This window comes from Neltuma alba, unplaced genomic scaffold, assembly GCF_004799145.2.
Source record: "Neltuma alba isolate B1F8T4 unplaced genomic scaffold, ASM479914v2 tig00003155_pilon, whole genome shotgun sequence".
NCBI lineage: Eukaryota > Viridiplantae > Streptophyta > Magnoliopsida > Fabales > Fabaceae > Neltuma > Neltuma alba.
In genome coordinates this window covers 54,939-68,762 of record NW_021633163.1, presented here as the reverse complement: position 1 = coordinate 68,762, position 13,824 = coordinate 54,939, and the positions used below count along the sequence as shown (strand labels likewise).

Sequence of the window (13,824 nt, the reverse complement as noted above, 5' to 3'; positions counted from 1 at the left end):
AATATGATATAAGTGTGAGGGACATCAATAATATACATCCAACATGCTTATCTTTTTGCTCCAACATATTAGTCGCTACCGAAGAATATCTAAGAATTGAAAAAATTATAATATCTTATGAACAGAAGAAAAAAAATATTATCTCCGTTCAAAATTATAAGGCTTATTTTCTGAAATATCAACTTAAAAATTATAAGGCATTTTTTGTCTTTGAAGGTGTAATTAATAAGGATTTTTCAAAAATGCTCTTAATTGGATATGTAAGTGTATAATAATTGGCCTCAACATTCTAAAATACTTACCTACTTAATATAAGACTTAGTTGATTAATTTAAAAAGATTAAGAAAGTTACTAAATTATTTTAAAGTATTATTTTTATCCAAACTAATTTGTCTTACTTATAAATTGATATATAATTTAATAATACATATAAGCACTTTAGAGAGATCATATAACATATGTTATAATTAAGTTATATAGTAATTTTTTAATCTTTTTAAATTAGTCAACTGAACATGAAGAACATAAAGATAGCATTACATTTAATGTCCTGATTTGAGCAGCCTTCCCTTGTCCATTATATAGGTTTAGTTTAGTCAAATATATAAACTACCCCAATGGTAACATCGCTCGCAAAGTGTTGTGATTACTCTTTCTAATGAGAGCTTAATAGATAGAATTTGCAAGATAAATAAAAAACAGAGGCTATATATATATATATATATATATATATAACAATTCTCAGAATTATAATACCAAGAGATGAAGAGAACCAGAAGCATTAATAGATAAAATGAAAATCACAATAGCCAGGGGACAAAGAGAAGAACAACAAAGAGTTGTCCTCACAGTACTAATCTTTACTGCCTCCAAAACCCTCCTTTTTCCTTCACCTTAGGTATTTTTCTATTAAAAGTAATTCTATTCGAGGCATTGTTGGAAACTATATGTGAATATCTCTTTCAAAGGAGATTCAAACTTTGATTTGTTATATTGTGAGGGACTAACCTATTCTACTAGATTTGACCTGTTAGTCCGAAACTCTTCATGCCATGTCTATATACACCATTTCTTTCATGTAAACCCAAATTCATAAGCCCAATAACATCATGCCCAATAGTCACCTCTTCTAGCCCAATCTTTGCTATCCGAAGATCGCTAATCATATTGTTCTTAGCCCATTACACAACGCGCTTGGATAAAATCCTGAATTTGACAACAGTAGGCAAATATAAATCAGTAGTTTAATTTAAGAAAAATATAAGGTTAGTTTAACAACAGTAGGCAAATATAAATCAGTAGTTACATGGAAATTACATCATCAAATATATGTTAAAAAAAATTTAGTGCTGTTCAAATTTATACGTTAATTATAATGAATTAATCACTTATAATATTTAATTGTGCAGCAGGACAAAATAGAAAAAGTATTAAATGTTCTGGATATTATTAAATTGGACTTTTATTTTGGACCAAAAAATGACCTTATATAATAGAGGAGAGGAGTAAAATTTTTCGTCCATTGCTGATCTAATAAATCAAATTTTCTATTGTAAAGAGTACTCAGTGATATTTATGTTGAGTGAAAGAAACCTGACTTCCTTCATTAAATAAGGTTAAGTGTTTGAACTTTAAAATTAATAAAAAAAAATCACCTTAAAAGAGTAACCCCGGTTGGATCAAATTAATAATCCTTGAATCGAGAATAACTGCATAAAAAATTGAAGTGATGCAAATTATAAATTGCAATATTGAATTATGGACACTATTTTTGAAATCGTGTGACACACATTTATGATAATATTTATAAGATTGGACCATCAAAGTGATGCCAATTAATTCATTAATTAAAGCTAATGATGATCATTCCCACCTTCCATCTTCAACATCTCCAAAAGCATATCACTCCACGCATCAATAGGCCCAGGCAAGCACCAATGCACACAATCATTATACAAAGTCACATTCGCATTCGGCCAATGCCCATATTTACTTGGATGACCATCTGGCCTCATAAGCATCGCTTTTGTTACATCGAGAACCCTAAACTTGTTCTTCTTCATCTTCTTCTTCTTTGCTTCTTCGTCTGCAACCCTAATTTCTTCCATCTGTATCTTATAAAACTCCAAATCCTCACCTCCTAACTTCACCTCATTTCTTTTAAATGGTTCTCTTCTCACACAATCCCCACCTTCGTTCCACAGCCCATTCTCAAAATGTGATGGTGCGTATGATCTGAGGATCGTCGTGCCCTTGAAGTTTTCTAAGCTGTTTAGAGTTTGAAGTGCTGTTTTGAGGGCTTTTCTGTAACCGAAGAACCTGGTTTTGCTGGTGATGTTGCTGATGAAGCAGTGGTAACATCCTATGATTTTTTGTTCCTCGTAGAATATCATGGGCTTGTCGAACCAGTGGCCTCCATTGATGACGATGTAGTCGAAGTTTTCCACCTTTTTTGACCATTTTTCATTGGCCTCGTCGACGTAAACGTGGATGAGTTCATTTGGGTTTCGTTGTGCTGTGGATTTCACCAAATGGGTAGTCCAAAATGCAGCTACAGTGAAGTTGTAACTTGGGTACTTCCATCTTCTGAAATAATCATCTTGTGTTTCTGAGTTATCTATTGGCCATTCAGCCTTTAAAAAAAGAAAAAAAGAAACATTAATTTGACAAGTTAGTTAACTATGGAATTGAATAAGTCCAATCACAAACCAAATTATAATTTCCGTCTTATTTTTACATGAAGGCTCTAGGTTTAGAGTTTTAATTTTAGTCCTTCAAATTCTGACATAAATATTACAATATACTCTATATTATTATTTTCATATCGTTATGTAATTTAATAATTTTAGATAAACAAATGAAAATCATTTTAAAATTATGCTTGAGTTGAATCTTATATCTGAAATGAAAATTAATTATATAGATGACAGTAAAATATAATCTTTCCTTAAATTTGAAGAGTCTTGACAGGTATTTCCCAAAAATATCTAACAGTTGTTCTAAAACTCTGTCAATATGCAATATTATGATAGGATTTATAATAAATTGATACTATTCATATAAGTGGACCTGTTCTTTAGATTTTATATAACATATAAATGAGGGAAACTGTTTTAATTGTGAAGGGCATGGTCTTGGCTTGCTTTAGTTAGACTCTCACAAATTATTAATCCCTATTATTTAAAAGGAATTGGTTGGGTTGTCAAAAACAAGTTGACATGCGACCATTTGAAATGTGACATCTTAACCTCTTCTACTTTTTGGAGGGCTTTAGATAATACAACCATCGAAGCCTTAAAAATGAAACGAGGAGGTCAATCGAGTGAAAAGAAACGTTAAATTTTTGGGGCCAATGAATGAGATACCTGTACCCAGGTTTGTTCATAATATCTAGGTGGTCCTCATCTAACGAGGAGGTCAATCAATTGAAAAGAACTTCAAACCATCTATCATTGACTAAGTCAACATTAATATAGATTAAAGAAGACTTTAACTCATTGCTCAAACCTCAAGACTAGCTAGCTGTTGCCGGAAAATGCAAACAAAATAGTTGTATCGTAATAATGTCAGAAATAGATTATCCTTTACAGTGTACATAGAACTTTGTCTATCATATTTTGGGATAAAAATTTAATTTTAATTGGAAGTGAGGGAAGAGACTTTATAAAATTTCACATGCTAATATGTTATATTAAGAAATTTCATTGTACTTTCTAATAGAAAATTTTGATGACTAGTTGCTAGACATTTATGTAGACGCGCAAAATATTAAATATCGAAGATATATATGAAGTAGATTTTGAGCTGTACCATGTCATGATATTTCTATTCGCAATATTCTTCATATTTTCTAATTAAAGATAAAAATTAAAATTAGCAATATGAGTTCGAATTTCTAAGTCAAAAAAGGAAATATTCTGTGCTACAAATAGGACCAATACTCTAAATAAGTTAGAAAGTGTTATAGCTTTTTATACATAAGTTCTCTGGCCTTCAAACCATTCCAATCTAATCTAATAGCTAGTGATAATTTTATATGAATAACGTACCAGTTCCTTCACGATATCCAATTTTTTTTCAATATTGAAAAATGCAAAAACTATTGAAGGCTAGTAATAAAATAAGCAAGGATTGATTTAGTTTCACGTGGTGTAGTTAAGGAACGTGGTGGACAAGTATGCAAAATCTGATGTAGTTTTCCGAGGAAAAGATTCGATTCCTTAGCATGCTTTTATATGTACATAGTTACACACAGACACACAGATGTTACAGCCACATATATATCATTTACCTAAACCCTTGAATTATTTGATGGTTTAGGTCAACTAACTTCTCTAGGAGCAGTTAAAATAACACACAGACAGAGAGAGTAATAATTAAGCTAAGACAAATAATTTTGGGCCACTTGAATGTAAGAAGGACTAATGATTAAGAGAAGTGGCTACTTGTATGTACAGAAATTAGAATAAGAAGGTATCCGATGTGAATGAATTCAGTAATATACTTCATAAGATCTCAGTTTATGTTTTTAAAATTCAGGTACACGCACTTCGTCAGATTTGAACCCTATAAGTCATTTGTAATATATTTAATGTTTGTTTTTTAATTTTATTCTTATTTAATTCTCATTTGAGAGAGTGAAAGAGGAGAGTGATCAAATATAAAAAGAGAGACAGAATTTTAATAAGGATAAAATTTAAAAAATTTCTCAATTTAATACATTTTTTAGTGTACGAGAATATGTTATAAATTATTTATATTAGGAATTAGAGTGGTATATTCTAAAAATTTATTAGGTGCTATGTAGGTGATGATAAATTATGTAATAAAAAATACCTGAAAAATCGGTGAAAAAGCCTATTAGAAAATTTTATTGGGCAACAAAGACTTGAGTTCAATTATCGGTATTTTCTAGGTGTATATAAAAATATATTATAAAACCTTCAAACAGAAAATTTTCTTAACAGACTCAGTCATTTTCTCATAAAAACCAAATACTAAAAAACCCAAAAATTGCGATAAAGCTTGACCTCTTCTTCCCCATTTCATGGACCACTCAGGCAATTATAAACAGAAGAAATTATGGACATGAAGAAGATGAAGAAGAAGAAACAGAGGGGGAAAAAAAAAGGCACATTTGAGAAGTTTAATCTGAATGAATGATAACTATTACTTACCCTTGAAAGGAGGCAAACGAGGGACTGCATCTGATTTCTGCCGACAGAGTCTCCAACAAAAGCCATGGATTTGCCCCTCATAATATCAAGAAACTGAAAGGGATTGAATATGGGAAGCTCACAGTCATTTGGCTTCCATCTCCATTTCATGAACTCTGTGTCTGGTCTGCCATATTTCATGCAGTTTTGGTGCTCATGAATCGCCCAGCAACTCGTGTTTGTGTAGTATGGAGCCTTTGGGTTTGGGACCCATTCCCCACTGAAAATATCACACTTGTTTCCTGAAGAAGATAAAGAAGAAGGCAAGAGTATTGAATCTGCAGAAGAAGAAGATGACTGTTCTGGTGGTGATGTGAACACGATTCTCTTCAGAGATCCAAAGAAGGGGAAACTCAGTGGGGTAACTGTGAAAAGAAGAATGGCGAAGATGGAGAGTAGGGTTAGTTTTGGGATAATTTGAGGGTTTGGGCTGTTTTTCCCCCAGAGAAGCTCAATGATGAAATCGACCTTCATCTTGCCACAATGAGAGAGGGAGAGAAGAAAGGGGGAAGAAGACGCATCAAAGGAAGCTTCAGTTTAGCATTCATATATTGTGTGTATTGTGGCTATTGATTTGTGATTCAGCTTTGAAAAGTTGTTGCATTTATTATTATTATTATTATTATTATTATTATTATTATTATTATTATTATTATTATTATTATTATTATTATGCTCCTATTATACATTTATATCATTTACACAGCATTGTTTAATCAAAAGAGGAAGCTAAATAGATTAATCTAACATTATGTGTTTAATTTATTTATGTATATTTAACCAATATAAAATGAAAAATTTAGCAAAGTACAAATTTATTAATAATAAAAAACATTTTTCTTAATTTTCTTAAAAATAGTCTATGTATAATATATATTTTTATATATATAAGATAAAATCTCTAACATCCTCAAATTTAAGCTTTTAAGCGAACAAGAAAAAATAATTATTAAAAAAAGTAAGCAGTAAATTTTAATAATTATTTTTCCTTGTTCTCCTAAAGGCATAAAATTCGGATGATACAAAATCTATAATATTAAAAAGTTACATTATTCATGACTTAGTGTAAAGCACGGGGCTCATAAAAGTAGGTTAATTAATCTATAATTAGTAATATAAGTTCAAGAATAATATATTAATATTTATATAATAGCTACAGTGTAACAAACACAAGAATACCCATAAATTTTAATTGAATATCAGAATAAAATTATAAAGATGATCTATATATTAATATATAAACAATTAAATTAAATAATTGAATAATACTCTGTGTGTGTGTGTGTGTGTGTGATCTATATATGGTCCAGACTCCGGAATATTTAGACAGCCAAGACTACCTGAACTGTCACTAAGAGCAAGCTGGTTATCCTCATAATATCAAGAACTGACATGTGGTTCAAGATGAGAGATAAATTATGAATGACCTAACTATTTAATTATTATTCTGCGATGCGATGTTTATCACCCAACCAACGAACCAAAAAATGAGAAAATTGGGCATAAATCCTCCATTAAAAATTTAATTGGCAAATAGGACCTAAGGATTTTATACAACTTAACTTCTTTTTGTGCAACTTATCTTTCCTTGTGTGCAATATATTTTTCTTTGTGTGCAATGATCTTTCTTTTTGCGATGTGCAAGTCAATTTCTCTTTGTACAAATGAAATTCTCTTACGTGCAAGTCATCTTCCCTATGTGCAAACTAATTGCTTATATCCAAATAATGTTTTATGTAAACTATCTTTTTTTTTTGTACAAGTTATCATTCTTTGTGTGCAACTAATCTTCCTTTATGCAATCAATCATCTTAGGTTCTATTTGCCAATTAAATTTTCAATGAGGGATTTATCTCTAATTTTTCCCCCAAAAAATTATACAAATTATATTCCAACAAACTTGTATACATTTCATGTATTCAAATTCCTTATACAAAGATTAGGTTGAATGGTAAGAGATTCATGTTCTTTAGCATTTAAGTAAAATACATTGATTATCCTTTGTTTTACCTAAATTATTGAACCTTCCCTTTATTGTAAAAATATATATATAAATTTTTCTTAAAATTAAAATGTATGTTACACCTCACTTATATATTTGAGATTTTATTTTCATTTATCTAACTTTTAGTTGACAATTAAATTTGACTTTCTGACTTTTATTTTAATCAAAATATCCATCCTTAATATAAACATTATTTAAACATATATATCAAAGAAAATAATTTTGATAAAATAAAAAATGATTACAGTACATGTGTTTTCAAACTTCTTAATATGTTGTAAAATTTATAAATTTTAATTATATTATACAATTATGTAATTTTAATTCCTCATGACATATTAAAACTCATTTATTTAGTTTCTTTTAAATGGCTAGAAAATATTTTGAACAAAAATTTTGTACAAACATTTATAACTTATTTGATCGATTATATATTTATTTAAAGAATTAATTAAATTTTCATTCAATTTTTTTTGGTTATATTAACTAAATTACTTTTTTTTTTGGGGTCCCAATATGATAAAAACATCAAACAAATAACTACTTATAAAAATTAAAATAAAATTAAAATTAAGGTAAAGAAAAATTCTTAAATTTTTCAAAATAGTTTTAGCCAAAATGTAGGGATTTAGTATTATAAATGGTAAATCAATAAATAAAAAGTAGTTTAACATAAATTTTATAAAAAAATCATAAAAAGACTTTGAAAATAGAAAAATTGTACATGGACTCGTTACAATATTAATATTGGTTTTGATAACAATTGATAAACAAATGACAACAGTTTTTATGAACGGATCCCTGTATGTAATTTTTTAAGTTTTAAGATCACTTTTTGTGATTTTTTCTAAATTTAATAGAAAAAAAGCATATTTTTAGAATATTCTTAATGGAGTTAACGATTTGAATTTAAATATATATATTTTTGAAATCGAGGAGAGATTTGTGTAATTATGACAAAATGTAAGGAAGGTACTAATAACATTTTAATAAGTTTTAAGTTTAAATTTTATGGATATATATTGGAAGAACTTTTTCAATTAGGGCAGAATTTGAATTAATTGCTATTGCAAAATTTATGAGAATATTTACATCAAATTTTTTATATTCATTATATTAAGTTCTCTAATCATACATGACTATGTGTTTTATTCTTAAAATATTAGTATTTAATTATAAATCCATATGAAACAAAGAAAAACTCATAGTCATATGTGATTAACTTGGCATAATAATTATAAAAAATTTGACCTAAATTTTTTTCCTAAAAATTAACCTATCGTTCCCTATAGGACATTGTAGTGTTTTTCTGACATAACAAGACTTTTACCTAGGACATTGTAGTTTTTTTCTAATTTTATTAGGTCCTCACTATTTCCTTAATAATAGGCATGTATCCCTGTATTTATAATTGGGAAAATCCCAAAAAAGTGACTACTGAATTTCAAAATTCCAAATAAAGAATTACTACAAAAATGTGTTGTTATTTGCTCTTTGAATGTAGTCATTTTCTTTATGAGTTTAGTAACTAGTACTGATTTGGAATTTTGAAATTCAGCTATCACTTTTTTGGGATTTTCCCTTTATAATTTAATAATTTGTATGAGAAATATAATGAGAAAATTACAAATAAAGACTCCTAAATATGTAAAAAAAAATTATTTGGAAAATAGCAAATAAGGACTCGATCCTAAATTGTAAATACGAAATATTGGTGCAATGTCTGAAATGTCTCTAAGTCAAATTGTGATTTGATTTACTGAAGTTGTTATTCACTAAAGTGAATTTCTTATTTTTCATATTCAACTTGTCATTTGGCATACCCTCGGTTAAGTTGTGATTTGGTCTATTGAAGTTGTTATTCGTTAAAGTGAACTTGTCATTTTTCATATTCAACTTGTCATTTGGTTGAAGGGCATTTAAGATATTTTATTAAGATTCATATTTGTAATTTGGGACCAGGTCCTCTAAAGCTATTTTTTAAATTGAGGACCCCAAATCACAATTTCATATATTCAGGGGGTCTTATTTGTAATTTTTCTAAATATAATTGATGACATGGCTCTCACTTAGCATATATTTAGATTAATTGTCATATCAATTTAATAAACAAAATCAAAATCAACGAAATACATATTATATATAAATGTAATAAGGAAAACGATCATGGCCTAATTATTTTTTGACATGTTAATAATCAATAAGTTTTATTTCATTATTTTTTGTTTTTTCAATAAATTTTTTTTATTTTATTATGTATTTTGCTGCTAAATTACATATTGTCAATTCAGTATTTACATTAGTAATAATTAACCTATTATGAATTTAGGGATTAATGCGTATGATTAAAAAAGAGGCAAGGATTTAATAAAAAAAATTATAAGAGTATAATTAAAAATCAGAAATTATAAAATTAAAACTTACGGATTTTTTTCCTGATACAAAAAAAATTCTGGGGAATGCGACATTGCTGGTTACACCTTCTACATCCCACTTCCCCATGAGCAAGGGACCGATCTCTTGTTGTTTTCAACTTTTCATGGCATCCTCAAATCTCTCTTTCTCATTACCTGTGCCGTCTTTTTGGTTAGCTCGTAGCACTGTTCTTAAATGTTGAGCCATCTCCAAAAAGCAAAAATGTTGAGCCATCCACTACTTAAGAAAAAAAATATAAGTATGTTCATTGCGTTTTACAAGAAGATATATTTGTGATAAAACTATTTTTTACGATCACAATTCCAATTATTTTTTTTAAAAATAATATGCAAGCCACAAAAACATGCAATCCAATTTACAATCTAAATATATCAGATCATCACGCGGTTAATATTTCGTAGCCAAATACTCTTCTGATCCTAAATATATGAGCTAATTTTAAGTTAATTTTGATCCTAAATATAAGACCTATTTCTCATATTTATTAATTTTTTTTAAATTACCCATATGGATGCTCTCTCAACCATAATCAAGTAAGTGAGGGAAGGAGGATATTAAGAAAGAGATTATGATGTTTTAGGAAAAACATGTGATATTTCTTATAATTAATTAACTTACCTAACTTTTTTAATATAATCAAATTAGTTAAATAGGTCTTATATTAAGAACAGGAGAAGTACATCATATCAACTTATTGCGACATATCACTGTATTAAAAACTGCACTAGGATTGGCCGGGTTGGACTAGAACCCGCATCTAACCAGTCCAGTCAGCCTTTGTGAACCGGAAAAATATGGTATGGGGGCTGACTCAGAGTAAAAAAAACCAACTCAGGAGCAACCTGATTAACCCGACATGATTGGCATATTAACTAGTTGCCTCTTTTTTTTTTTAAAGCTATTTTGACATAAAATTTTTTTTTAAGCAATTAATAATTATTACTCAGTGATTGAATAATTGTAGAGTGATTTTACTAGTATGATATTATGATTTCAATTTGTCAAAAGAATTGTAAAGAAGTTTGAAAAGAAATTATAAGTATATGATTATTTTATTAGTGATTCAAAGTACTAAATTGATATTTAACCTTTGAATAGGATGATGAAAATTTAAATTGTTTTTTTATTTCTCACTTGTTTGACTTTTGGGTTGACTCTGATTTGGCCCACTGACTCTTGACCTGGTATCTCGATCAGTTCAATTAATAGTTTGATTTTCAGTACCTTGCTTTATATATTCCATCAATTTCTTTTTACATGGAAAAAATTGTTAATGTGCTAAGATTCTCAAATCTCAATAATTTTCCAATTATATGTTTATTAGAAAGCAGTAATTAATGTGCGTCGTAAAATACAGATGCAAGGGATTAATATGCTTGTGAAAGTAGTAATTAATATTGTTTTAAAATATAAAATATAACATATAGATAAAAACATTTTTTCTTAAAAGTCATAGTCGAAAGAAAGAGGGAGTAAAAGAATACAGATGGTATGCGAATTCAAGCATCTTATGTGTTTTTTAACTTCCTTCTATAGCTTCATCATTATATTTTATATATACATCGGAAAGAACTCCTTCTTTAGTTTATTTAAACCATTTAAATAAATAATTAGATAATATTGATCAATGTCTATGATAGAGTATGTGATTAAATCAGTAATTGTTGCATTTGATGTAAAATTTCTCAATCTTTGTCATTTTTATTTCCTTCATTGCAAACAATACACAGATAACGGCCGTGGGTAACTTCAGCTTAAAGTGGAAAATTACAGTTTCATCTGCTGCGTCCCAAACCTCTGTTTGGCTGTAGGAAGACATATGAACATCTGCATCAATGTTGGATTAATGATGGCCTCTATAAGCCAGCTTCCAATCTTCTGGTTCTGGTTACCTCAGCCACCTCAAAGCCACGTAAGCTGGGGGTCTCGGTTGGGTTGCCCGGCTCCCAAGTAATTATCGTGTTAAGAAGTTTTGGAGTAGTTTTAATATACATAGTTAACAAGAATATTTTAAACGAAACAACATTCTTTTATTGCAAATAACTAATTTAATTAATTTTTTTAGTATCCATAAATTAGTTATCTAGATCTTATAATAAGAACGAGAAGTAATATAATATATATATATAGTGTTGGAATATCGATGTACTGGTTAGTGAGTACAGTGAGTTGAAATTATTTGTTATTAATGTAAGCCTCTAATCTATAAGCCATTCATGATTCACTTCATGTCTCCTCACCCCATAGCGGTTAATTTAAGTCCTTTCTTATGTCCAAGGTTGGATTTTGTTGTTCACCCTTAGTAGGGTTTATTCTTATTTGTTGATTAATCGAAAAGCTTCATCATCTTCCTTTTTCCTTGTTAACATATTGGTTATTAGTGATTCAATTGGAATGAACAAAATAAGAAAAGCTTAAAATTAGCTCATATTTAGTATTCGATAGTGTCTCGAATATGATTGACATACTATGTCTAGTAAAAGAAGGGGAAGCTTGTGGAAGTGTACGTAGGGATTTTGATGGATGGATAATTGAGGTGGAGAGAATGAAGGAAAATATTTACTGGTTGGAAATTGTGAAGGACCTAGCGATGAACCAAGACGTGTGGACGTAGTGGGCGAAGTTGTCCGACTTTGAACATTTTTCCATCAATCAAATATGTGACTCCTCAAAATTCTATCTTTTTGTTTGTTTTTTTTAATAGAATGTCAAAATCAACATAGTACGCAGTTCAGTGAGGGTGAGGGCGCTATGTTCTTAATCCAACTCAGAACAAGTCATTCATAAGATTAAGCTTTTCTTTGGGGCTGCGTTTCATGACAAAAGAACAATATATAATTGTACTTCTATATATGTTGATCTATGTTATTCTGTTTTTACGAAAAAAGTTGATGATATTATTATCACCTGTATTAAAGTGGGAGCCAAATTGCCAACTTGCTATGTGCAGCCATCAGTTCATTAAATTTGACATTTAGCCGTTTTCGGAACAAATAGAATTTGTCAACGTTACCATCAAAATAGAATAATATTCAGTGAACAATGAACAGATTTATGGAGAGTTTAACCCTATATTTGGTACGAGAGAATTGGATGGATAGGAGAAAATAAAGAGTAGAAAAATGACTAATTTTACATAGACAACAATATCTTCACTACTTCAAAGAAAATGCTTATACGTATATGAAAAAATTGATCATTCTACCATACTATTTAGATGATTTTAACTATATATTACCAAATATCTGGCCAAAAAACTATATATTACCAAATATGAAACAAAATAGAGAACTTCTGAAATCAGGCAAAGTTATCTAAGACGATTTCGTCGTTTGGTTTCATATTTTCGGCCATCAATGACTTAGACAAAGTCGTGGCATTCATATGGGATGTCCAAACTAAACAAATTAAATGGTAACCAATCCATCCAAAAGGCACGGCCGTGTTGCTTGTGAGAATAAATGTAAGAAATGGAAGGTGCCAGCCAACTGACTGCATAAAAGCAGTCCACTTGGAAGATTAAAATACATTGACCGCGTGATGTAAATCACAAGTTAATTTGTCCATTACTCTATAATCACAAGTTTTTATATACATGACCCAAAAATCCCATGGATCCGTAATTAAGAATTAAATACTTTGAAAATGAAGGTTCATCAATCAATAGTATAAATTAATATTATATATATGGATCCTTAAAATGTTATTATACAGCTAACAATATTTGTTCATTAAAAGACCAAACAGCCGTCTTTAAGAGAACAGGAAAATTCATTCCCCAAACACGAACTGGTGATTCAATTTGTGACAGTGGCAGCGAAATGGACTATTTAATTAATTAATGTGAGGGTCAGCTGCCAGTAGAAACACCCTCCTGGAGGACAAGCCGTACGTGCTGATATGGTCAAAAGGAGACAGCTTCAACCCATTCAGCTCTATATTTTATTGTTCTTGCAGCCTTATTACAGCCAATAGCCACACGCGTTTTGTTAACTTGGTAAAACCTACTCTCACCTTCCTCCATCCCTTCTCCTATATATATAAATACCTTTTACTCTAACCCTCCATTCACAACTTGTCATCCACATCATTCTTCCACTTTCCTTAATATTAGCATCCTACAAAGTAAATCCAGTTGTAAATTGAACACCTTCGAGACTATACAT

The 13,824-nt window shown here is 29.4% G+C and overlaps 1 protein-coding gene across 1 annotated transcript; it reads right to left on the bottom strand.

The window, feature by feature from the left end:
* Positions 1-1,715: 1,715 nt before the first annotated feature.
* On the bottom strand, positions 1,716-5,760 carry LOC114740455 (protein trichome birefringence-like 19). Its single transcript, XM_028928600.1, has 2 exons — positions 5,179-5,760; positions 1,716-2,634 (listed from the first exon to the last, which is right to left on the bottom strand). Exons 1-2 carry the CDS (start codon positions 5,689-5,691, stop codon positions 1,855-1,857), a joined length of 1,293 nt encoding a protein of 430 aa, XP_028784433.1. The 5' UTR covers positions 5,692-5,760; the 3' UTR covers positions 1,716-1,854.
* Positions 5,761-13,824: the final 8,064 nt, after the last annotated feature.

Bases quoted from the DNA above. Each gene is read 5' to 3' on its own strand.
- LOC114740455 (XM_028928600.1), bottom strand. From the start codon at position 5,691: ATGAAGGTCGATTTCATCATTGAGCTTCTCTGGGGGAAAAACAGCCCA. The intron at 2,635-5,178 runs GTAAGTAATAGT...CTTTTTTTAAAG, and splicing joins TCGTTTGCCTCCTTTCAAGG to GCTGAATGGCCAATAGATAA.